This window comes from Mesoplodon mirus (assembly GCF_964341445.2).
Source record: "Mesoplodon mirus genome assembly, chromosome: 19".
Classification (NCBI taxonomy): Eukaryota; Metazoa; Chordata; class Mammalia; order Artiodactyla; family Ziphiidae; genus Mesoplodon; species Mesoplodon mirus.
The window spans coordinates 60240701-60267354 of NC_138995.1; the positions used below are offsets into that span (position 1 = coordinate 60240701).

The following is a 26654-nucleotide window of genomic DNA, read 5'->3' on the forward strand; positions in this document are numbered from 1 at the left end:
TCAGTTTATCTTTAATATCTGCCTGGGTAGGTTTATTGTGAGAAGTAGATGTAGTTAAAATAGTGCCTGCCAAATGCAATTAATAACAGTATTATCATTAGTCCTAGTGAGGGAGGACTTTCCTTTCTTTCCTCCTATCTTCTGGGTCCCTCCTTCATTCTTCATCATCTTCAACAATCACTTCTTCAGTGAAGCTTTCCCTCACTCGGCCAGGTTCCCCAATTTCTGGCCCTCCATAGAACTATGTTCCTCTCCTTATAAGCCCTTTATAGACTTGCAGTTTTATTTTTCCTGGATTTAGATGTGTATTCCCCATCAAGATTGGATTGAAATTGTTTGAATAGGTCACAGAGTCATGTGGTTCAAAACTTAAAACTAGGGGCTTCCCTGGTGGCGCAGTGGTTGAGAGTCCACCTGCCGATGCAGGGGACACGGGTTCGTGCCCCGGTCCGGGAAGATCCCACATGCCACGGAGCAGCTGGGCCCGTGAGCCATGGCCGCTGAACCTGCACGTCCAGAGCCTGTGCTTCACAACGGGAGAGGCCACAACAGTGAGAGGCCCTCGTACCGAAAAAAAAAAAAAAAACTTAAAACTATATAAAAAGGTGCATTTATGAGTCTCACTTTTACCCTGTTCTGTTTGTTTTCCCTTGACCTTCTGGCTCCCACAGTTAAGTTTTATTGTGTCTCCCTCCAGTGTGGGTTTTTTTTTTTTTTTTTTTTGGCAGTACAAGCAAGTAGATACTACTTTTTGTCCCTTTTCTTTTCAAAAAGCAGCACATATATACATTCTCTTGCACCTTTGCTGTATTTAATTTTCACTGAGCAGCATAGAACCTTGACGAAGAGAATACTGTATCTTGCAAGCCAAATTCAGTTATTCATTTAATAGTCCGTTATTGAAAACTTCTGTTCAAATTTTTGTTCTGAGCACTGTGGATACAAAAATATTTCAGAGTTTCTGTCTGAGGAACTCATAGTACATTTTGGAGGGCAGTCAAATTAGCATATTATGATGGTCTAGAAAGATAAATGATCTTCAGTCATCCCTTGTATAGACATGTTTTCTCTATTGGATGCCTTTTATACTTCCTATCGGTAGCACCACAATACAGCTGCAATTTTATATTTAATAATAACTGTATTATTGTTTTTGAGACTGACCTGGAAGGTGTCCGAGAATGCTATCCAAAGAAGTGACATCTAAGATGACTCATGAAAGAACAGCCATAGTAACTAATATTCTCTCATTGCTTCCTGTGTGCCAAGGACTTCAATGGAGGGAAAGTATTTGTAAATTCCTGGTAGCATATGAGACCACAGGGCATTGGGAAGTGGAAGGCAGGGAGTAATGGAAGATGATAATGGAGAATCCGTTTGATGTTTGCTTGTATACAGTCTTAAAAGAATTCTCTTGAGATCTTGCTTTAGTCTGTAAGCAGTATACTAATTCAGAGCTTCATGGAGCGTATGGTAATAAACATGGTGTGGTACGGAAAAAAAGAGGTGGCTGGAGAGACACCTTCTAAGAGGGGACTAGTTCAGTGGCAAATTCAGTAGTAATTCAGATAAATGGACTAAAGCAATGAGGGCGAGTACAGGGAGTGATTCAGAAGTTATTTCTGAGACAGCATAACAGGAATTGGTGGCCAGTGTGACAACGACATATAAGTTTTGTTTTGGCTTCATCCTCTGACCTTTTCACAGCAACCTCCAGTAACCTACAATCCAGGTAACACATCTCTATTCTTAATTTATTGCATAATAGTGACTGCTAGATGAGAAACAGAATAAGGGAAAATTCAGTCTGGAAGGGAGAAGGACTTCCATTTTAGAGTTGTGTAGTTTGAGGAGCTGTGAGACTGGAGCAGGCAGTATGTTTTGATGCTGTGTTAATAAAATCTTTTGAGTTTAGTGGGTACTTAGTGAAGAGTCCATCTCCAAGCCCAAACCCCAAATATAATCAAAATTGTAAGTTTTACTTAATCCATTCAAAAATTTGAAATGCATATGTTTATTAATGTTTGCCATATGAGGATCATATTATAAATACTGTTCTGGAGGTCAGTATTTCATCCCTTTGAAGTCACTTAAAAAATACTGGTAATTCTATAATTGGCTTTTTAATGGCGATAAACCGTTCTGTTGAAGGAATGTGTTTAATTTACCAAACTATTCGCCTGCTGATTGTACATTCCAGTTATTCCTAGTTTTTAAAAAATTTACCAAAATTTCTGTGGTTAATATAAAAAGTTTTTAACAAAGATTCTTAGCATTGGAATTTATACATCAACGAGAATGAAAAATTTAAATTGTATAGATAATTCTAATAAATTACCCTCTAGAATGTATAGATAATATCCTCTACTACCCCTTTGCCTGCATAAAATAATGGCTAATATTTCTTAATCATATTTCAAATGAGTTCCCATCATTTGGGAATGATGCCAAACAATATAACAGCACAGCTCACCATTTAATTACTCTGAAATGCCCTTCGTTTTTTAAGGAAACATTTGCATACATTTGAAGCCTCACCCCTCACCCTTCCCTACCAGAGGCAGCCACATTCCCAGGCCCCTATGGGCATCGGTGTTCACAGAGCCCCGCTCTCAGCATCGGCCCCGCCCCTTCAACGGGTCTCAGAGCAGCCGTACTCATTCCCATCCCCGCTTTCCCTCTTTCCCAAATTTCACCAGGACTCGAAGTTTCCGTCTTTTGTCCAGGACCTGACCGCCGCCTTTAAAACGTGTCTCAACTCCTACAAACTTCGTTGACCGTCCCAAGTTTCCTCCTAACACTAGCTCCTCGAGTCTCTGCCGAACGGAACTGCACTTCCTGTAAGATGGCCGCCCCCTTGGTGCTCCTCCGTCGTGGCTCACGGGCGCCGCCATCTCTCTCGTTTTGCCCAAAAGACAAAATAGACTCCAGCTCGCGCCGCCATGGCCTTGGATAGGGTCCAGCCCCTAAAAAATTATTCAGCCTAGTGCTTCTGACCGACAACGAAGAGGGAAAGGGAAGGTGGTGTCCAAAAGTGATTTCAATTCTTCCCGCTCTGAGCCGAAGCCTCCATCATGACCGTTTCCTCCCCGATCGTTGAGATGGGCGTGGCCACGTTACGTCATAGAGCTCGTCGTGGGGCCCGAACTCCAAAACGCCGAAAGGCTCTGAGGTCGGGCCGGCCGGAGGCGTCCCTAGCGACAGCCAGAGAGAGGATTTGGGCGCGACAGCGGGGGAGTGGGAATCATTTTGGAAGTGAATTCAGCCTTTGGCAGCTGGCGGGAACCTTGAGAATCTCAGCAGCAGGTGGGTCGGGGTCTGCACGTGGGTCCGGAGTGAGAGGCCTGTGAGGCCAGTGAAAGGCCTTCTGGGGGTGTCTTTAGGTTCAGTCACTGGGGAGCCTTGGCTTCAGTAATAGGCCCTTTGGCGGTCAGTGTTATTAAGTGTATGAATAGAGAAACGACCAAGGCTCTGACAGGGTTTTTGTCGATGTGGGTATTTTGAAACCCAGCCCTCCTAAAATGGAGTTCCCCCGTTGACCTTATATATTTAACCTCTCTATCCCAAACTTTATTCTTTTTCTTGTCTCACCTTTGTCCCCTCAGGATTGAAGAGTATCAAAGAAAGGGGGGGATTGAAACTGAGCAGGACCCTGCAGTACCTCTTGGGTACAAAAGCCCCTCTGTGTCACCCCCTTTCTAGTTTGTAGAAAAAGGCTTTGGTCTCTTGGGGTTTCCCTGAGTTCCAAAGATCAGACTAATTAGGGAAGTGAGGGAATATAGAAACAGGAAAAAGCAGACACGAAACAATAGTTCACAGAGTCCTAGTTCCTCCTCAAAGGATGTGCATAATGATCTGACGCATACCTTTAAGTTTTCTGCAGAAACTAAGACACACCTTCCAGGGTGGAGGGTGGTGACTACTTGCTGAGCATAAGCATGTAGACCTCAGACTGGTTGGAACCAGAAAGTTGATTAAGGTTCCTGAAACACTCTGTTACCTCACCAACAACCAAGCAGAAGAAAGTCATCCCTCACCTGCATCCCTCACCACAAATGTTGCCTTTAAAAACCCTTCCCTGAAAGCCATCAGGGAGTTGAGGCTTTCGAGCCTGAGCTGCCAGTTCTTGCTGGGCCCTGTAGTAAACGCTGGACTTTCCTTCACACCAACGCGGTGTCAGTAAATTGGCTTTGCTGCTCAGCGGGTGAGCTGACTCAAGTTTGGTTTGGTAGCAATTTCTGCTCGTGAAGCTCAGTGATTAAGACCTGGAGTGGTAGGTGTAGATCAGTGAATTCGATGTCTCATGCAGGTCTGCGATTCACTGTGGGGCTCAGATGTGGAGAATCCTGGGATGGGGAACGGGTGCTAATGAATGGGGGTTTCTGGTTCAGATTTCAGATTTAACTTGGAGTCATTTTTTGTTGTTGTTGTTTTGTGGGGGAGGCTAGTGTATGTGGAAGGGCATGAGGCTGGCGCTTTGGAGACCTAGGGTCCCTGGAGAGTAGGTAGGTTGAGGTTCAGATGGCGATTCCTGGGCACAGACTTGATGATAGATTCATTCAGCTGATCCAAATCCAGTTTGCTCCTTCGAGTCCATACCTTCATCAAGGCACTAATTAAAAACTCTTGTCTTGCCACATAAACACTCTTGTCATTGTCTTCCCAACCAAAAATGTAGTTAGATACGATCTAGTGATGTGTTATAGAAGATACGTTTTATTCTTCTTCCCTCCAACTTTACTCCACAGTTTTCTTGGATATTTCCTTTCAGGTTCATGCGACACAAGTGAAAACATCTCTGTTAACCGAAACGCTGATCTCCAGTGCAAACCATTGTGTATGTTTAATATTTTTTTGTTAACCTTTGCATTTGGAATGACCTGTATAACAGATATAATTTGGTTTTATCACTTCATTTCTCATTATAAACACTTCCATAGTAGAAAACAATTACAGATTTTCTTAATGGCTGCAGTAGTGTCACATCAGGTGGGTGACCCAGTGACAAGGTTACTAGAGTCACATTCAATGTACGTATACATTAATTTGGATAGGCTTGACTTATATATCTATACTTTTCTGCAACGTGTGATGATTCTATGCTTATCCAGCTTCTCTCATCCACCCACAGGATTTGTTGCCATTTACTACTGAATCATTCAGAGTGTTCATTTATATTGCCTTTTTAGTTTGAAGGTTTTTCTTGTGTTTTTTTCCTGGATATGCAGGGTTTTGTTTCTATTTTGATTAATGTGTTGAATTTCTCATTACTGTTGATTTCTAGTTTTGTTGTATTGTGGTCAAGGAATAAGCCTCTTTGATATTGACTTGTGAAACTTATGAAGATTTCTTTCTATGGCCTACTTTGCTCTGTAAAGCTTTATTTTTTTACATTTACACATAGGTGTATTTCTGGAAAGGCAGGTGACCCTTCTAGGGCAACATGAGTGATTCCATACAGTGAATGGGTACAATGCCAAGAAATCATCAGCAGGGACATGAGGGCTCATGGACAAGGAGTCATGAAATTTGGATGTGGCCAAGATGTTGCATTCATGTTCTCCTCCCCCATGAGGTTTTATAGCTATAGTTTTATAGTCCTAGATAGTCCTATAAATAGTTTTATACCGTTTCTCTTGTCTAGATCTCTAGTCCTGGTGCCTAAAGTGATTCTAGGCTGGAGACTGAGGGGGACTGCATGTACTCAGAGGTCAAAGAACAGTTGCAGTAGGGGCAGGGCAGTGTTGGTGGGTTTGGGGGTTTAGAAAAGCTACTGGGAAATTATCTTAGAAAAATTTCTGGCCAGAAGAAGTGGAAACAAAAACTCACAGTAATCCCACTGAATCAATGACCTTATAATGTGAGTCTTTCTGACTCCTTGTCTCTCTGATTTGCTGCTTTGGAGTGAGTATTGGAACTTGCTCCTTTTCCATTTCTCTGTTTGTGGAAGAAGGTTGCTGTTTGTGTGTATGCATTGAGTGTTCTAAGAGCTGTTTCAGAAGTCCAGTTTATGCATTGTGGTTATGTGCTACCTTCTGGTGTGATATTAAACTGCCTGAAAAGTAGTAAACTTTTCAGGCAGTTCTACAGAGAACTAAACTTTTGGAGGTTGTCTGGTTAAGAAGGTACAATGGTTAAGGTGATGAGCTTTGGAGAGAAAAGGCCTGGGCTTGAATTCTAGCCCTGCCTCTTAGAAAGTATGTGACTCTGGACAAGATACTTTGTCTCTAGGTTTTAAGCCTTGACTTCCTTTGTTCTAGTGATTTGATACTTCTAGATTGGTGGTTGAGGATTAAATAAGAAAGTGCTTAGGATTTGCTTAACACATTACTCTTCATAATGTTTGCTCTGCCTTGAGGTCTAGATGTTGTGGTTTTTTAAACAAAAGAAAACTCTTAAGTATTGGGATTTGATGTTAGAGGACGCCTATATTAGTTTTTTGGTTTTTTTTTTTTTTGCTGTACGCGGGCCTCTCACTGTCGTGGCCTCTCCCGTTGCGGAGCACAGGCTCCGGACGCGCAGGCTCAGCGGCCATGGCTCACGGGCCCAGCCACTCCGCAGCATGTGGGATCTTCCTGGACTGGGGCACGAACCCGTGTCCCCTGAATCAGTAGGTGGACTCTCAACCACTGAGCCACCAGGGAAGCTCAGTTTTTTTTTTATATATATATAAATTTATTTTTGGCTGCATTGGGTCTTTGCTGCTGCGCGAGGGCTTTCTCTACTTGCGGTGAGCGGGGGCTACTCTTCGTTGCAGTGTGTGAGCTTCTCATTGCGGTGTCTCTTCTTGTTGCAGAGCACAGGCTCTAGTCATGTGGGCTCAGTAGTTGTAGCTCATGGGCTGTAGAGCACAGGGTCAGTAGTTGTGGCACATGGGCTTAGTTGCTCCGCGGCATGTGGGATCTTTCCAGACCAGGGCTTGAACCCATGTCCCCTGTGTTGGCAGGCGGATTCTTAACCACTGCGCCGCCAGGGAAGCCCCCATATTAGTTTTCTGTTAGTCCTGTGATAAAGTAACATCAATTAGTGGCTTAAACAACACAAGTCTATTATCTTACAGTTCTATAGGTTAGAAGTTCAGCATGGATCTTACGGGGCTAAAATCAAGGTCTCAGCAGGAGTGTGTTATTTTCTAGAGGCTCTAGGGGGAGAATCTGTTTGTCTTTTCCAGCTTCTAGAGGCTGCCCACACTCCTTGGCTCCTGTTTTCCTTTCCCGCCATCTCCAAAGCCAACAATGGTGTGTAGAGTTCTTGTCACATCACATCTCTCTCTCTGGTCTCTTTTGCTTTCTTCCATGTATAAGGATCCTTGTGATTACATTGGGCCTACCTGAATAATCCAGGAAATCTATTTTTAGGTCATCTGATTAGCAACTGTAATTTCATTAGCAACCTCAATTCCCCTTTGCCTTGTGATGCAACATATTCACAGCTTCCAGGGATTAGAACGTGGATATCTTTGTGAGGGCCATGGTTCCGCCTACTGCAGCACCTTTACTGCAGGACGCCACCGCAATAAATAAATAAACTTATATATAAAAAAAAACTAATATAGGCGTCCTCTAACATCACATCCCAGCCGACAAGGTGTATGGCTGAGGGGAATGTACGAATTAAAGCGAATTTGCTTTTGAGTCCTTAGAATCAAGTGAAGTAAGGAGAAGGAAGTTCCAGAACCAGGGAGGCGTCACTTCTGGGGATGCCATTAATTTGGGATGTGAGAGCTATGACCAGAATTTGAGTGACAATCTAGAAAAGTAAAAAAAGAAGAATCCCAGTTCCAGTCATTTTCTAAGAACAGAAGAAAATGACCAAGGTCCAGGTGAGTTTTACGTATTTATTTATTCCCTCCTTTTCTGTTGTATTTGTAGAGGCTTATAAAAATTGACTTGATTAATTGGAAAATGACACATTGATAAGAGCCTGAATCTGAAGACAAATAAATATCAACCATAATGTTGATGTCACGGTAAACTAGGAATGGTGGGGATGCAGGTCAGAGATTCTGCTCAGAATTTTGAAGTCAGAATATTAATAAAAAACTGTAAGACCTGAGGGGTCATTTGTGTTGAGCTACCAGATTATCTCCAATAATTTTGGTAGCCAGTGCCAGCAAGAGAAACACAAAACATTACATGATTCGTGGTTTTGTACAGAGAAAGTAGATCATTTCCTCAGAAAAGTAAGTATTTCCTGGTACTGAAGTTTTAATAAATTTCTTGATGACTTTTCCTGCAGGGCGCAGTGGCCTCAATGGCAGCCTTCTGGTATATGCAAGAAGAGGTTCCCATTTCTCTGTTTCATGTGTGTGTGTTTTTACACTTTCTTATGGGGGCATAACATACATATAGTAAAGTGAATTTTTACACAGTTGTACACCTGTTGTTGTTTCTTATAGGGTTCCTTCAGTACCCTTCTGGTATTCTGGCTTGCTTCAGATATAAAGACCTAGATTTATCTAGACAAAAGGATGGTTTAAATGGCCTCTCAAGCCATTTTTGCTGAATTGGATTCCGGGTACAGACCTACCAGCAGGGTTTACAATCACATTCTCCGCTAAAGACTTGGGATGGAGGGATCCATGATGTTGTCTTTGTCACTGCATCCCAGTCTTAGAAATGTAGTATGCTTCCCGAATTATTCATTGTCAGTTTTCCTCTACTTCCTTGTATTAGTTTCCTGTGGGTGCCATAATACATCACCGCAAAGTAGGAGGCTAGAACGACAGAAGTGTGTGCCCTCACAGTTCTGGAGCCCAGAAGTCTGAAATCAGGTTGTAAGTGAGGCTGTGCTCCCTCCAGAGCTCAAGGAGAAATCTGTCCCTCACCTCGTCCAGCTTCTGGTGGCTGTCTGCGTTCTGAGGCTTGTGGCCTTATCATTCCAATCTCTGTCTGTCTTCACGTTAGCTCCCCCTCTTCTGTTTATCTGTCTCCTTCTGTCTGTCTCTTATAAAAACACTTGTCATTGGGTTTAGGGCCCACCCAGACTATCTGGGACTATCTTCTCATTTTAAGATCCTTAATTACTATACCTGCAAAGACCCTTTATCGAGACAAGGTAAAATTTACAGGTTGGGGATTAGGAAGTGGACATATCTTTTAGGAGGCCACCATCCAACCTGCTACCTTCCACTTTTATCATCTTTTGTTATCAAATGAGTCATATACAAATCATTTGTTTGTGAAATATACAGAAAGAATATGGAAATAAATAGAGCAAAAAAAGAAAGTGGCCCTGTCAAACCCTTCTCTACTCATCACTTAGGAGAGAAATAATTCTGTTTTTATTAACACTTATATGCACATAGGTATACATTATGTACACTTATGTGCATATACACATATTTTTTGTGAAAATATTTTTGCATTACTGAGATCATAATAAACACATTACTTGCTTTATTCCTATAGCAACCTGCCCTGGAGAGCGTTCCATTCAAGTATTTATGTATCTATTTCATTGCATTTAGGTTTGCATGATATTTCCTAGCATGTATATGCCTTAATTTATGTACTCTGTTTATATAAAGGTACTTTTTTTATTTGGCCCGCCATGCAGCATGTGGGATCTTCGTTCCCTGCAGTGGAAGCATGGAGTCTTAACCACTGGATTGCCAGGGAAGTCCCTAAAAGTACATTTTAGCCATAAAATTTCTTCACAATACACATTCTGAATATGTGTGAAATTTTTTTTAGGTTAGATTCCTAAAAGGGAAATCTATGAGTCACATGGCACCTGGACTTAAATTTTTCATGATTGCTACAAAATTGCCCTTTTTTAAAGTCTTCAGCACTTCCTCTCAGAGTTTATGAAAGTCTCTGTTTTTCCCACATTCTTGCTATTATTTAATATTGTATCAGTTTTTAAATCTTACAAATCTGAAATATAAAAGCTATATCATTTTTTGAAGGTTGTAGAGCCTAGTGTTTAGTTTTTTTATTAATTTATTTTATTTTGTTATTTTATTTTATTTATTTATTGTTTCTGGCTGCATTGGGTCTTCATTGCTGCACGTGGGCTTTTCTCTGGTTGTGGCGAGCAGGGGCTACTCTTCGTTGTGGTTCGCGTGCTTCTCATTGCGGTGGCTTCTTGTTGTGGAGCACGGGCTCTAGGCGCGCGGGCTTCAGTAGTTGTGGCACGTGGGCTCAGTAGTTGTGACTTGTGGGCTCTAGAGCACTGGCTCAGTATTTGTGGTGCATGGGCTTAACTGCTCCGTGGCATGTGGGATCTTCCTGGACCAGGGCTTGAACCCGTGTCCCCTGCACTGGCGGGCAGATTCTCAATGACTGCACCACCACGTGAAGCCCGTCGTGTTTAGTTTAAGAGCACAAATTCTGTGGTCAGATTCACTCATTCATATCTTGCCTTGGTCTATAATTACCTGCTTGATCTTATTCTGGTTATTTAATCTCTCTGCAGTCCTTTCTTCATCTGAAAAATGGGAATTATTATAGAATTTACATGAAAGGATTATTCTGAAGATTAAATAGGTTAATATATATCAGACTTTTTTAACCTCAGCACTATTGACTTTTTTGGCCGAACAACAAATTCTTTGTTGAGGGGATACCACAGGATTATAGAATATTTAGCAGTTTCCCTGGTCAGTACCCACTGGATGTCAGTAGCACCCTCCCACCCCCAAGTTGTGATAACCTAAAATGTCATATGTCTGCTGTTGTAAAGTAATTGTTGGCCGGTTGAGAACCACTGATCTATGTATATATGTATATACATATGTAGGACATATCTTAGAACATTGCCTGCTATTTAATAAGGGCTATCAGAATTAGTTTTTCTATTATTTTTACTTGCATTATTATCAGTGACTTTGAACATATTTTTTTTTTTTCTTTTCTTTTTGCGGTATGCGGGCCTCTCACCGCTGTGGCCTCCCCCGTCGCGGCGGAGCACAGGCTCCGGACGCGCAGGCCCAGCGGCCATGGCTCACGGGCCCAGCCGCTCCGCGGCACATGGGATCCCCCCAGACCGGGGCACGAACCCGTATCCCCTGCATCGGCAGGCGGACTCCCAACCACTTGCGCCACCAGGGAGGCCCTGAACATATTTTAATGTATTTATTAACTGTTTGTATTCTGTGAATTGCCTAATCAAATCCTTTGTGCTGATTTTGTTTTTTCTGATCTCTAAAAAAAAAATAGGTTTCAGGGATATTAATCTTTATCTTTTTTTTGCAAGACATTTTCTAGTTGGTATTGTTAGAGTGCTAGTTCACGTGAGTAGTAAACTACTCATGTCTACATATTGATCTACCACAGTCTGTCTTCAAGTCATATCACACCCCTTCATTCATAGGATAAGAACCTTAAAAGGCTGCTCTGGAAGCCTTTGTGCTATTGTTGTCCTACATTTTACTTCTTTGTACTTTAGAAATCCCGCACTACATTATTATCATTGCTCTAAACAATCAGTTATCTTCTAAAGGCATATAAAAAATAAGATTTTATATTACTCATAGGTTTTTCGTTTCTGCAGCCCTTCATTCATTTGGGTAGATCTAGATTTCTATCTGAAGGACATCCTTTAACATTTTTGCTAGTACATGTATGCTGCTGCTGACTTGCTTTCGCTTTTGCATGCCTGAAGAAGGTTTCATTTTGCCTTCAGTTTTGAAATATATTTTCACTGGGAATTCAAGGTTGACAGTTTTCTTCTTTCGATTCTGTAAAGATGTTTTTCCATTGTCTTCTGACTTGTATTGTTTACAGGAGAAGTCTCTGTTCATCTGCTCTGTTCTTGTGCATGTAATAAATCTGTTTTCTCTGGCTGTTTTAAAATGTTTCTCTTTAGGTCTTTTTTCTGTCTCATGCTGAATAGTTTCTATTGCTGTATCTTCAAGTTCACTGATCTTTTCTTCTGCAGTGTCTAGTCTGCTATTGATCATATCCAACGAGGATATTGTTCATCTCAGACATTTCTAGAGTTGGAATTGGGTCTATTTGATATCTTCCATATTACTCCATATCACGTTCATGATTTCCTCCACCGTTTTAAACATATGTATGTATAATATGTATTTTACTATCCTTATCTACTAATTTTATTATGTATGTCATTTCTGGTTTTGTTTCTGTTGATGATCTTTTCTCTTTGTATGAGTCATATTTTCTGTCTTTGCATATCTGGTAATTTTGACTGAGTACCAGGCATTATAAATTTTTCATTGTTGAGTGATAGACTTTTATTCCTTTCAATATTTTTCAGTTTTATTCTGGGATACAGTATAATTTACTATACCTATGTTTTTCAACGAGAGGGAGGCTGTGGGTACTATTAACATTTTGAGCTTGACAGTTCTTCCTGTGTAGGACTGTCATATGCTTTACAGGATATATAGCACCCTTGGTCCCTGACCATTAAGTATAGTAGGTACCTGGTCAGTGTGACAATCTGAAACAGTCTCACAAATTTTCATATCCCTCTTTGTTTTTTTTTTAATTTATTAATTTATTTATTTATTTTGGCTGCATTGGGTCTTCATTGCTGTGCAAGGGCTTCCTCTAGTTGCGGCAAGTAGGGACTACTCTTTGTTGTGGTGCACGGGCTTCTCATTGCGGTGGCTTCTCTTGTTGTGGAGCATGGGCGCTAGGCGTGTGGGGTTCAGTAGTTGTGGCTTGCGGGCTTAGTTGCTCCTCAGCATGTGAGATCTTCCTCAACCAGGGCTCATACCTGTGTCGCCTGCATGGCAGGAGGATTCTTAACCAGGGAAGTCCCATATCCCTCTTTGATATGACATCTAAAGTTGGAGCAAGACAAGGATGTCCAGTGACACCACACTCTTTGGAAATATTAGTCAAGAAAAGAGATAAAAGAGACATAAATTTGGAGAAGAGGATTTAAAATTTTCCATACAGATAATTTGGCTGCATACTTGGAAAAATCTGAGAATCACTACAAGCTTATTAGAAACAACAGGAGAAATCCATATATAATATTAAGATATACTAATAAGTATAACGTTCTTTTTTTATAGAAATAAGTTGTACTTTTAATTTTCTGAAGTAAAAAAAACTGTTAACAAGACTTAGTTGATAACGTAGTTACCTCATACAGCATTTTTTTTCCTTTAAAATACTCAAATACTCTTGCATTGCATTCTTTAGAAAATAGACCAGAAGATACTTGCATTTAACAAGTTCTGTGAAGAACATTCAACCACATCCATGTTTTTCATGATACTGGAAATACTGTTATATTATATGTCAATTTAACCTATCTCTTAGAAAAAAAACTAAGACAATTGAAATAACTAGTTTTCTAATCTTTAGTTCTGTTTCCACAAATAAAACCTATCACTTTTCACAATGAGAAAGCAAAAAATAATATACAAACCAAAAGAGCTAACCTGAAATCATTTATCCCCTTTATCAAGATAACAGGTTAAGTGCAGGAGATCAACAAAACAAGAATAGTTACTGTTTTTTTAAACCATTTAACTAACTCTGGCTCAAAGTGAATAAATAACAGCAATGTACAACCCATAAATGTATATAAATTCCGTATCACATTTTCCCTATTTTATAAGGAAAGAAAATAGTTTTAATGTGTAAGAGGAAGAATAGTAAAACATATTACTAAAAGGCAATTTTGCCATTGTTACTGCTCAAGAAGTACCACAGTAACCTTCTAGCAAACAGCCGCTGCCCATGCCCCAAAACGTGAGATTAGGTGATTCTAAGTAAGCATGAGGAAAAAAATTGCAACATTTTTTGTCCCCATTCATACTGCTCTCCCAGCCTCAGAAATTCAGATTAAATGGATTTTGCAGAGCATTTCTACCTAGTCTAACAACTTAATGTAAACAAAAAGCAACATTCATTTTTAAGTAAAAATCATAACACTGTTTTTGAAACTGAAAATGGGATTCTCATCATAGAATAAGCTAAACAGCAAATTCTTGTGTAGAGACAATTATTTACCATAACCAATTCAAGTGTAACTTGAAGTTCTCAAATTATTTATTTTCAACTCAAGTAAAGACAATTAGGCCACTGCAGTCAGCTCCTCGTCTGTGTCCGTTGATTCATCTTTCAGTTCCAGTTCTCCTAAATCTCTGACTACAGCTGTCACAGTTTTCTTCTTACACTTCTTAGGCACTGCATTATTAACACAGATTTTTCTCATTTTGATGTTTGGCAGTTTCGTCAGATCAAAATCCCATTCCCTGCATTTAAAATGTCTGGAATCTCGGGCTTCCCTGGTGGCGCAGTGGTTGAGAGTCTGCCTGCCGATGCAGGGGACACGGGTTCGTGCCCCGGTCCGGGAAGATCCCACGTGCCGCGGAGAGGCTGGGCCCGTGAGCCATGGCCACTGAGCCTGCGCGTCTGGAGCCTGTGCTCCACAACGGGAGAGGCCACAACAGTGAGAGGCCTGCGTACCACAAATAAATAAATAAATAAAATAAAATAAAGTGTCTGGAATCTCAAGGCCGCAGCCCCGGTACCGGTACCGCTGCCGTTCTCGCTCCATGGTCTGCTTGACGACCACCTCGGGAGCAGTGCTGCCTGCCCTGCCTGCCCTTGATGCTGCTGTGTAACTCAATCTGCTCCAGCTCACTGCTGAACTGATTTAAATGCCTTTCAGTTAATTCACAAGTGTCTCTCTTTGAATATTCTACGTTTTGGGGATCAAGATAATTTTGAAACCGCTGCAGTTTTTCACACATAAGGTTGAGATGCAACGCCTTTTCATTCTTCAGTTTTTCCTTTTTTTCTAGTTGGTGGGCCTCTCTTGTCATTTGAGCTGCTTTTCTACTATATGGATGGATGACTTTTTTTTCTTGTCCTACACTTTTTCCCTTTGGTGCTTTAGACATGCCGACGTCTGTGCGGCCTGGGGCCTCCAGACCTCCGACTCCACGCTGCGGGACCTCAGGGTCTGCGGCGGCAGCAGCTCACGAGGCAACTCCCGGTATAACATTCTTGATTGGAAGTTGTTTCACTTGGCACTTTGAAAATACTATTTCATTCTTTTTCAGGCTTCCATCACTGCTGTTGAGAACTTAGAGGCAATAAATCATATTTGTTCTTTTGTTAGGTATATGTCATTTCCCCTTGGATATTTTTGAATTTTCCCTTTGAGTTTTGGTGTTCTGCAGTTTTACCTCCATGTGTCTAGGAGTGGATCTCTTTTTCCTGATCCTGCTTGAAATTGTGGGCTTCTCTCATCCTGAGGTTGTGTGTCTTTTACCAGCTCTAAAATATCCTCTGCCCGTACATCTTTGGTTATTACCTTCCCTCAAATTTTCTGTTCCTCCCTCAGACTCAGAATAGGTGTAAATTCAACATTCTCACTCTATCCTTCATATCTCTCAACCTCGCTTTTGTATTTTCCATCACTGTCTTTTGCAGTTCAGATCTGTTGTCTAGTTCACCATTCTCGCTATGTCATATCAAGTTGGTAGTCAATCTATAAGTTGAAATTACAGTTACTGTATTTCTTGTTTTGAGAATTCATCTGTGTTTCTTCAAGTTAGCCCACTCATCTTCAAGACTCTGTTATGCCTTTGCACATATTAAACATTGTTTATATTCAGTGTCTTAACAATTACAGCATCATCAGGTTTTTCATGTTTAATTCTAGTGCTTATTGTGTCTGTTTAACTTGTGCACAGTGAGGGCTTCTTGAGAACACGAATACATGTGTTTGTTTTGATATCACCTGCATGTAATTCAGTGCACGCACATATGCACACAGATGGCAAATCTATCAAGGTTAACAAGAGGTTTTAATGACCACAGTTCAGAAAACCTTCTGAATTATTGAGGGGGTGGGTGGCTGAATCACAGCAGCAGGATATCTGTATAAGACTTTCCATTCTTCCACACTATATAATGTAAATCACCTATACAGATACAACCTACACAGTAGAAATGATTAGAGTAGATTTCTATACTTCTCTTCCAAACCATCAAATGATCACCCCAGATTAAAGAAGAATTAATTACTACAGGAATCATTATTATTTGAAGATGTAGCTGTGGAGTTCACCCGGGAGGAGTGGAGGCTACTAGACCCTGCTCAGAAGGACCTGTACCAGGATGTGATGCTAGAAAACTATAGCAACCTGCTGTCCGTGGGTAAGAACTGCTTCCCTGTGCCACTCAGGGTGCCCAATCAGCAGTCTTTCTCAGTTGTGCAGTGATATGGGGGCAGATATCTGAAGTGTGAATAATGTAAGAGAGATTGTCAAACTTTTTCTGCAAAGGGCCAGATAGTAAATACTGCAGGCTGTTCGGGCTACCTACTGTCTCTGTAATTATATTCTGGTTTTTTTAAAATAACACTTTTATTTTATTTTATTTGTTTTTTCAGCACACACATATTTTTATTTATCAATTATATAAGTATTCTAAATTTATTATATGCACTATAAAATATACTTAAAAATAGAAACATCAAAAGGATGAAACATCAGTGAGATAAATATTTTTAAATGGTTTTAATTTTTAAAATTTAATGGTACAAAACACTTTTGCTATCATGTTTTAGAAGTTTGCCTTCACTTTTCGAATACTCTGTTTTGTAAGAGCACTTTATTCTGAATTAATAATGCTTTTAAAATGTAAAAAGATGCCTTAGTTACAGCCACGGACCATAGTTTGCTGGCCCCTACGTAAGACTTGAATTTTATAAGCGACAGGTTCTCAGTCTCCTCTCAGGCCTCAGATAGAGGGAGGAGTATGTTTTCCCTACTCCAAGGGGAAAACTCTTTTCCAAGGTACAGTCACACATCTATAAAAGGTATCATTTAACAATGTTTAGATCTCACACCCAAAGATATTTTCCTAAATATTCTGTTATTTTTTGTGAATAGGGTATCAAAGTCCCAAACCAATTCAAATCTTCAAGTTGAAGCAAAGAGACAAACCATGGTTAGAAAAGGAAAATATCCACGGTCAGAACTTTCCAGGTAAGTGAATGAGAAACATCCAGATAGAAAAGAAGTAAATTCCTAGATTTGTGGAGGCCTCACACCTTTGAAATAGTGTTGAGGTGACTCATCTTCTGGTTTCTAACCTTTTGACAGTATCTAAACAGAGCCTCTGAGTATTACTCTCCTCTGTTAATATTCATTGCTTAAGCATTCAGAGGAAAATACTCCTGTGTTCTCACCCCTGGATTTGATACTGATTCATTTCATCTAGGATCTTGATTTGTTTTGCTTAGATATTTTTCTTTCTGAGGATTCTCAAATTTTTCGCTTCTTCATTGACTGCCATAGTATCACTGCTTGTTCCTTCCTCTTCCCTTGCTTTGAAAATTCAGTCTTCTACGCCTCTCTTCAAGGACAGAACTTCAAATTCACCATCGTCTTCTGACTACTGAACCTTGGGTAATGTTGATTTCCTTCCTAACATTCAGCCCCACCCAGGGTGCTGTGTTCCCATGGTAACCCGGTCTTTTCATGTGCATCTGTCTGCTTCCTTATTCTGACTGGGCAAATGTGAGCTAAAGCAAATGTAGCAAAACGTTAACTATAGAATCAAAGAGGTGGATATATGGCTGTTCACTGTGTAATTCTTTCAGTTTGTTTGTCTGTTTGAAAAATTTTATAGTAAAATGGTAAGGGAAGAGCTATAAGTATTGTAACTTTCGGAGTGAATTATGCCTCCCACATACACTGAAATAAAGGAATTCACTCCAATAAAAAAACGAAAACAGAAAATTCACAATCTTAGACCCCACCTGAAATCAAACCATAAACCTCATGCATACTTTGCTGATTTCTCTGTATATTTGCTGGATCTGGTATTTATCTTAGTTACTCTAAGTTTAATTTCCCGAGTCTAAACAATTCTAGTTATAACCCTAGTACCAACTATGGGATATTTAAATCCCTCTTGTGATCAAGGGACTGCAAGATACCATGTGATGCTTACGTAGAATTTTCTTTCCATTCCCTAAATTGAAAGTCAGCTTCATTTAAACCAGTCTCTCCAATGCCCGCCACACGTATGATTGTTTCATTGATTCATTCCCTCAACAAGTATTTTTAATGCCTAATACACACTGCTATGTAGTGTGCTTTATAGTATGTGGTATAGTACAGCAGAGAATAAAAGGGATTAAGATATTACTGTCACAGAACTTGCATTCTAAATGGGGGAGGTACACAAGAAATATACAAATTTTTCTGGTGGTAATTAGAACCATGGAGAACAATGTAGGGCGTAGTGAATGTCAAGCAATAGGAGGGCCTGATGTTTTGTACACAACGGACAGAGAATGCCTCTCTGCTCTGCTAGGGTGGCTGAGTGGAGTGAGGGATGATCCATGGGTAGGCCTGGGAAAAGTGTACCAGCAGTGGTGGTCCTGAGGCAGAGGTGTACCTGGCGTGTTTGAGGACTGTCCAGGAAGCCTGTGAGGGGAGAGCAGAGCGATCAAGAGCGGAAGTGATGCTCACGAGGTGAGAAAGGGGCCCACACGATGCAGGGCACTGCAGGCCATTTTAAGGACTTAGGGTTGTTTTTCAGAATGACAGTTATTGAATGGTTTGGGGCAGAAGAGTGACATGATCTGGCTTATGTTTTTAGGTTTTTGTTTGTTTGTTTTGGCCACGCCGCACAGCTTGCGGGTTCAATCCCCCAACCAGGGATTGAACCCAGCCCTGGCAGTGAAGGTGCTGAGTCCTAACCACTGGACTGCCAGGGAATTCCCTCTCTGGGAATTTCTATACAGGCACAGCTCATTTTATTGTGCTTTGCTTTATTGTACTTCGCGGATAGTGTGTTTTTTGCAACTGAAGGTTTCTGGGGAGTTCCTTGGTGGTCCAGTGGTTAGGACTCTGCACTTCCACCACAGGGGGCACGGGTTTGATCCCTGGTCGGGGAAGTAAGATCCCGCAAGCCTCGTGGTGCAGCCAAACCAAACCAAACAAAACAAAACAAATTGAAGGTTTGTGGCAGCCCCGTGTCAAGCAAGTCTATCAGCACCACTTTTCCCAACAGCGTTTGCTCACTTTGTGTCTGCGTCACATTTTGGTAATTCTCTCTATATTTCAGACTCTTTTATTATTATTATATTTGTTATGGTGATTTGTAATCAGTGATCTTGGATGTTACTTCTGCGACTTGCTGAAGGCTCAGATGATGGTTAACATTTTTTAGTGAGAAAGTATTTTTAAATTAAGTGTACACTGTGTACACTATGTACACTGTTTTAGACATAACGCTATTGCACACTTAATAGACTACAGTATTGTGTAAACATAACTTTTTTTTTTTTTTTTTTTTTTCGGTACGTGGGCCTCTCACTGCTGTGGCCTCTCCCGTTGCGGAGCACAGGCTCCAGACGTGCAGGCTCAGTGGCCATGGCTCACGGGCCTAGCCACTCCATGGCATGTGGGATCTTCCCAGACCGGGGCACGAACCCATATCCCCTGCATCGGCAGGCGGACTCTCAACCACTGAGCCACCAGGGAAGCCCTAAACATAACTTTTATATGCACTGGGAAACAAAAAAATTCATGTAACTAGCTTTATTACACTATTTGCTTTATCGTGGTGGTCTGGAACTGAACCTGCCTGTACAGATAATCCCAAATTTGTCCTCTAGCCAAAGTCTTCTCCAAATTCCTCTCTCCAGTTGAGTTCTTCACGTCTGCACCAAGATATCCATCTCAAAATGTTTATGTCAGAATACACACCTGAGTTTCCCACATTCAACACCTGTCTCCCTGATGTTCCTCAACAACTTAGCTGGTACGTCTAGTCATTTAAGCCAAATACCTAGGGAAAACCCTTGATTCCTCTCTTTTACTTACATTGAATTCAACACTGAATGTTGTTTTTTCCTTCTCCTAGATGTACCTTGAGTTCATCCGCTTCTCCACACGTACACTATCGTTGCTCCACACCAAGCCACCATTATCTCTTCCCTGGATTACTTCATTAACTTCCTCTCTCCTACACTCCTTCCTCTCCCATCACTATCCATGTAGCAGTCGGCATCCTCTTGGAAATATAAATCAGAACCCCCCCCACCTTCTCAAAACTTCCAGTGGTTTGCCACTAGTCTTAGCGTCAAATTCAGATTCTTCCTACCGGATCTACGGGATATGCCTTCTGTCTACCTTTTGAACTTCAACGCTTCCTTCTCCCTATATAGCTATTCCACTCAGGGCCTACTGGCTACCTTTCTATTTCTTGACCTGGCCAAAACCTTTCCTGTCTCAGGGCTTTTGCATTGCTGTTGTACTTGAATGAAAACTTGCAATTCTTTACATGAGGTTGCTTATTCTTTATTCCTGGTTTCTTGGCTCAACTTTTATTTTCTCACGGGTGTTTACCTATTTAAAGTTGACCAACTCCCACTGTTCTTTTTCATATGCTAGGAACCAGTTTTCAGTCTGAAGTTGCCTTATTTCTTTGCTTCCATTTTGTTTTCTTGTGCCTAGTGGGATGCATTTGTATTCAAGTGCTGGACAGTGAATGGTACATAGTAGACATTCAGTAAGCATTGGGGGAATGAATGGCTTATATCCTCCATCATGCTAGATCAGATGTCTCTCCAACATACTTCATCTTATGTTAACGAGACACATTTCTACTTCATCCTCTTTGCCCGTTTTGCGAGGATCTATTTGGAGAGCAGCAAAAACTTTACTAATTGAGAATTGTCTACCATTGATTCTGAATCAGCTGGGGTTTTTTTTTAAGATGTTATGGCTTTATTTCATTGTGTTTCCCCTCATATTCAAGAAGTAAATTTACACTTGATGGTTTCCTTCATATGACAGAATTGTCACAAAGAGCCAGCCCAAACCATGGCATTTTAGAAGCAGTTTTATTACCTGATTTAGAAGCAGTTTTATTACCATAACCTGATTGTGAAAGAATTAATTTTCTTTCTAGAAGTTGGAGAAATTGGTGATCATATGCAGTGGTCTTTGGAAATCCAAAACAAGCGTAAAAATATGGAAAGAGGCCGTGAACAGAGTTCATCGGGAAATGTGTTTCATCTGCGTAGAAATCTTGTTACTTTAAGGCAAAGCCATGATAAGTTTGATGTACTGAACTCTAATTTAGATTTAGTTAACCAGAATAAAAGCTGTGTAGCGAAGAATCCTGACAAGTTTAATAAATATGAGAAATTGTTTCTTCGTACTAAGCATGAAAAACGTTACACTGGAGTTAAATGCAATAAATATGGAAACACCATCTGCACCAATTCGAAATTCAGTATACATCAAACTGAAAAACGAAAGAAACATGAGTGTATTGAATGTGGTAAAACCTTCTTCAAAAAGTCTCAACTCACTGTACATCAGAGAACTCATACAGGAGAGAAACCATATAAATGCCTTAAATGTGGTAAAGCCTTCTGTAGGAAAGCAGAGCTCAATATACATATGCAAGTGGAAAGAGGAATAAAACCCCACGCATGTAGTGAGTGTGGGAAAACCTTCTCCAGGAAATCTCAGCTCCTTGTACATCAGAAAACTCATACGGGAGAGAAACCCTATACATGCAGTGAATGTGGAAGAGGCTTCATCCAGAAGGGTAATTTTCTTATACATCAGCGAATTCATACTGGAGAGAAGCCCTATGGATGCAAGGAATGTGGTAAAGCCTTCAGTCATAAGCCATGTCTCGTTGCACATCAGGTATTTCACACTGGAAATCCTCCCTATGTATGCACTGAATGTGGAAGAGCTTACTTTCAAAAGTCGAGTCTCATTAGACATCAAAGAGGTCATACAGAAGAGAAACGCTATAAATGCAACGTATGTGGGAAAGGCTACTCCACGAAGTCAATACTCAGTAGACATCAGAGAGTTCATACAGGAGAGAAACCCCATGGATGCAGCAATTGTGGGAAAGCCTTCTGCCACAAGTCCTCCCTCACTAAACATAAGAAAACTCATATGAAAGAGAAATATGTGGATTCAGTCAAGATGGAGAATGATTTTCTTGGGAACCACAGGTCATTATGCACCACAGAACCCGTACAGGAGAAAAACTCTGTTGAAACAATGACAGTGCAAGGGCCTTCTGTGGCCGTGCAGACATCATTAAATATCAGTGGGTTCCTAGCCCAAGGGAATGTAGTCCTTGTGGGACAGCCTGTTGCCAGATGTGTACCCTCAGGAAATAACAGAGAATTTGTACAGGAGAGAAACCTCATGAATGCAGTAAATGTGATAGTGCCTTCAGTTACCAATTATGTCTTACTTTATGTCACAGGAAACGTGTAGGGAAGATTTGGTACGTTGAGTGTGGAAAAGCTTGTAGATCAAAGTTTTAGCTTTTTATATAGTTGAAAACTTTCACTGAGAGAATGCTAATGAATGTAGTGATAATGGGAAGATATACCTCATTAAGTATCAGTGGCTCTAAGTAGGTTGAATTGTAACAAGCTTGACTTCAAAATCATCAGTAAATTCACATCAGAAATTTCAGGAAGGCAGTTGTATCAAGTCCCTAAGACCACCCTCACATTTGATTATTCTCTAAAAGCAGTCACTAAACTCATAAAAGCTGCTATACTTACTGTTACAGTTTATGACAGTGAAGAGTTACAAATTAAAATTAGCAAATGTAAAAGATGCATGAGGCAGACTTTAGGAGAAACCAGGTGCATCCAGTTGTCCTCCCAGTGGAGTTGTATGGACAGTGCTTAATTCTTCCAGCAATGACCTGACAACACATATGGTGTATTGCCAACCAGAGAAACTCACCTGAGCCTTAGTGCCAGGGGGTGGGAGGGGCAGTAAGGGGGTTAGTTATGGAGGCATGGAGAAACCACATGACTGACCTTAACGTCTCAAATTCCAGCCTCCTAAGGATCAAACTGATACAGAATGGCCCAGAGCCCCAGGCAAACAAAAGCAGGTGTTCACCAAAAATTATATTGCTAATGTAAACGATATGGCATGGCCGAAACCCCAGGTATACAAAGACGCTCTTGGCAGGCAGGATATTCCAAGGGCTTAGAGGTTCCTTCTCAGGTGCCAATCAAGGGTCATTCCTTTCATTGGAACGTGCAGGTTCTGAACACCCCAACCTTGCCGAGTCAGCCCCTAATTTGCACAGCAGTGAATAGGACAAGGTTTTTAGTAACATGGTTCCTCATCATGTGTCAGAAATAAGGAATGTCTATGGATACACCAAATGTGTTGAACCTTTAGCAGAATGGCAGAGATCTCACAAAGGAGATAAGCTCGTGACTGCAATGGATATTTGGAAACTTGTTAACGTAAGTCAGATTAACACCCTTAATGTGGTTTTTTTTTGTTTGTTTGTTTGTTTTTTGCGGTACACGGGCCTCTCACTCTTGTGGCCTCTCCCGTTGTGGAGCACAGGCTCCAGACGCGCAGGCTCAGTGGCCATGGCTCACAGGCCCAGCCACCCCGCGGCATGTGGGATCTTTGGACCGGGGCACAAACCCATGTCCCCTGCATCTTCAGGCGGACTCTCAACTGCTGCACCACCAGGGAAGCCCCCTTAATGTGTATTTTGATAGAGAATGTCTTGAACTCTCTCCTTGCTAGGGAATGACTCCATAACTCATTTGAAGATGGTTTATAGTCCATGTCACATTGTACCTATTATATCTAAATCTTCTATCATCTTTGCCGTATTCTTTTTTTTTTTTTTGCGGTACGCGGGCCTCTCACGTAACGGAGCACAGGCTCCAAACGCGCAGGCTCAGCGGCCATGGCTCATGGGCCTAGCCGCTCCGCGGCATGTGGGACCTTCCCCGACTGGGGCACGAACCCGTGTCCCCTGCATCGTCAGGCGGACTCTCAACCACTGCGCCACCAGGGAAGCCCGTTTGCCGTATTCTTTTAGAAGCAAGTTCCTAGGCCAGCCCACACTCAAGGGGAGAGTTGAGAATCTTTGAGGGCCTTCTTAGAGCCAGCCTACCAGAATAATGATTTTCAGGGAAAAAGACATCTTTGCCAAGAGTTGCCATGGTTTCCTGCTTAAACAGTGCTTGAACAGAGGCTGGTGCTCACCACCCCACCCCCTCAACCTGGCCGTGCAGAGCCAGCCTTCTGCCTGCTCCTCACAGCACCCTCGGACCACTCCCAAGGCGAGGGGGAGTCGTGTGACTGCTGTGACTACCACGTCCCCCTCACAGGTGCCCCAGCACTTCCACCAGGACTTGGAGGCTACAAATAACTGCCAGATCCACCTGGAGCCTCTGACGTTTACCTGTCCGTGTCTCACTGCTTTGATGGCCATGATGTGGCTTTGGAGAACTTTGCCCGTTGTTCTCTTCACCAGTCTCGTGAGGGGAGGGGACATGCTGAGAAACCGATGAAGATGCAGAACCTGCTAGGTGGCCGAATCATTGGTGTATCCTGAAACCAGAACAGGATGACTTGGAGAGTGGGCTCAAGGCAAGGCATGTGTGTTCCACTCAGAAAAGGGCATGAATCAGTCACTACTGGAACTGCACAAATTGCCTACTGCGAAAAATGACCCCTACTTGTGTGACAACCTGAATGAGCAGGTGAAATACATCAAAGAATTGGGTGACCACATAACCCACTTGTGTGTGATGAGGGCCCCCGAATCTGGCATGGCAGAGTGTCTCTGACAGGCTCACCCTGATGATGAGAGCTAAGCATCATGCTGGCTTCCCAGCGGCCCTGGGGGTGACTTCCCTGGTTACCATGACAATGCATCCATTTTGGGTTTTCCTTTACCTTTTCTGTAAGTTGTACTAAAGCATCCACCTAAGTGTTTTTCATTTGTACTAGTCCTTCAAATTTGGTACCCAGATTAAAAAAAAAATGACACACGTAAAGACCCCAAGTTATACTAGTATTCCAGTGCCATTGAGAATACCCAGTCTCATAGTGAGAGGGCCCTTGGTTGATAAGAAAATCTCACAAATGTCACCCTGTTTTTTACGTAGGAGTGATTTAGTTAGAAGTCACTGCTCCTCAGTCATTCACTTGAAACTTTGTGCTGGCTTGAACAGGACAAATGACTGGCTGGTGCAAGGAATTAGGAGCCTGGGGGATGGACCCCCCCACCCCCAGTCCCCTGCTCCCCCGCCATGGAACTCTTCCTCCAGTCTCTGAGGAGAGCACATGGCTGGCTGATGCTAGAATGCCTGAGGGCGTGGGATGAAGATGATTCTAAGACTGTGGACGAAAACTGAAAACAGCAACCAACTGTTTCCTCTGCAGCAAGAAGAGAAAGCAAACAGGAAAAAGCAAGTCCCATCTCCATTTTCCTCCTGCCTACCCATTCTCTCTAGTGGCCCATGTTGTCAGAACTTAACATGAAGCTGGCAAAAGAGAATCTGGTTTGCGCTATCACAAAGCAGACAGTGGAAGAGTAGGTTGCGAGGTGAGAGACAATAGCTAAATAATCAGGCAAGCAGCCTACTTCAATTGAGATGAGCTGTGGTGCGTGCCCCTGGCCCCTGCAATTTACAAATCTTACAGTCCACTTATAGACAAGTGCGGATTGAAAATATATTTTTGAATAAAATGAGACTTATTTAAACAGTCCTTGAATATTTGCTCTGTATAAGACAACCTGTTAGTACAGTTACTAGTCATTATTTGTGTGTGTGTGTGTGTGTGTGTGAGGGGGTTTCGTTAGTAACTTTGATGGGATTTATGACCCAAAACACCAGTATGGTTTATGCCCCTAGAATTTATAACCTGTTTTGTATGTTTTGTACATTTTTTATATTCTTATTTTAGGGATAAATACACAGTCTGAAATCATGTAAAGAGGGGAAAGGGAGGATCCTTTAAGGTGCTGGAATTACTCATTATTGACATGGAAAAAGATGAAATTAGATCCCTACCTCACATTATATATCAAGATCCATTCTCAATAGATCAAAGACCTAAATTCGAAGGGTAATATTTAAAGAACATAATCTGGGTGAGATAGTTGGATTCTGATCATTTCAAAAGCCCTCTTTCCAATGGCTTCCAACCATGACATCCTCATACTCCCAATAATTGACTCTTGGAATTGCACCAGTCATGGACCACGAGGACCTTTCCATCACTGGACTCTACAGATTATTCTTGACTGACCCCCCCCAACACACACAAAGGCCTACCAATCCTAGGCTACCAGGGGACCTTCATCTCCTGACCTTCCATTTCATCGATTCCTCAAACCTTCCCATCCACTGACTGACAGCCAGCTCCACCAGGTGGTGGATGTAACAGGAATTTCAGTCTTCAGGTCGGCAGCTGGTTTCCTCTCGGTTCCACAGTCTTCACTGGCGAGCTGGAAGTGAGTGTGGGTAAAGGACACTAATTTCAGCAGGTGGGGCTGAGTTGTGGTCATGTGAAGGTATGGAGGGGAGGGGTCGGCACTCGAGGGCATCTGGCCGGATGTTGAAGGAAGGGTGGGAGCAGTTGGGGAAAGTGCTTCCTCCCCTAGGGCTCCCCTCTGTCATTGGCTGAGGAAATCAAATCAGCTGCTTCACGGGCAACTGCTCACTGGGCAGGAGGCTCCCAGCTGATGAGTCATCTTCCTTTTTTTGACTCATTGTGTGATTTAGATGGGTCCCTTACCCTCTGAAGCTTCTTTTCATAAGCCGTGTAAACAAAGGGAGCAGGCTTGTCGGAATACAAGAGAGTTACAGGATGGAACGTAGAAAAAAGTTTATCCCCCAACTTCCACTCCACCTCTTTTGGCTTC

At 41.8% G+C, this 26654-nt stretch overlaps 1 protein-coding gene and 1 pseudogene across 7 annotated transcripts; one reads left to right on the forward strand and one right to left on the reverse strand.

The window, feature by feature from the left end:
- The first annotated feature begins 2091 nt into the window (after positions 1-2091).
- On the forward strand, positions 2092-25470 carry LOC309795635 (zinc finger protein 350-like). Of its 6 annotated transcripts, none has more exons than XM_082608174.1 (6): positions 2092-3306; positions 4772-4837; positions 7636-7822; positions 15974-16100; positions 16838-16933; positions 20877-25470. In XM_082608174.1, the coding sequence occupies exons 3-6, from the start codon at positions 7808-7810 to the stop codon at positions 22217-22219; spliced, it is 1581 nt and encodes a 526-aa protein (XP_082464300.1). In that variant the 5' UTR covers positions 2092-3306; positions 4772-4837; positions 7636-7807; the 3' UTR covers positions 22220-25470. The 6 variants fall into 6 exon arrangements, with proteins under 6 accessions (XP_082464300.1, XP_082464304.1, XP_082464305.1 ...); XM_082608178.1 differs by having other exon boundaries at positions 20880-25470; XM_082608179.1 differs by having other exon boundaries at positions 15993-16100.
- On the reverse strand, positions 13217-15631 carry LOC309795636 (translation machinery-associated protein 16-like; annotated as a pseudogene). The gene is made up of 2 exons: positions 14429-15631; positions 13217-14218 (listed from the first exon to the last, which is right to left on the reverse strand). The product of its transcript is annotated as a translation machinery-associated protein 16-like (transcript).
- Positions 25471-26654: the final 1184 nt, after the last annotated feature.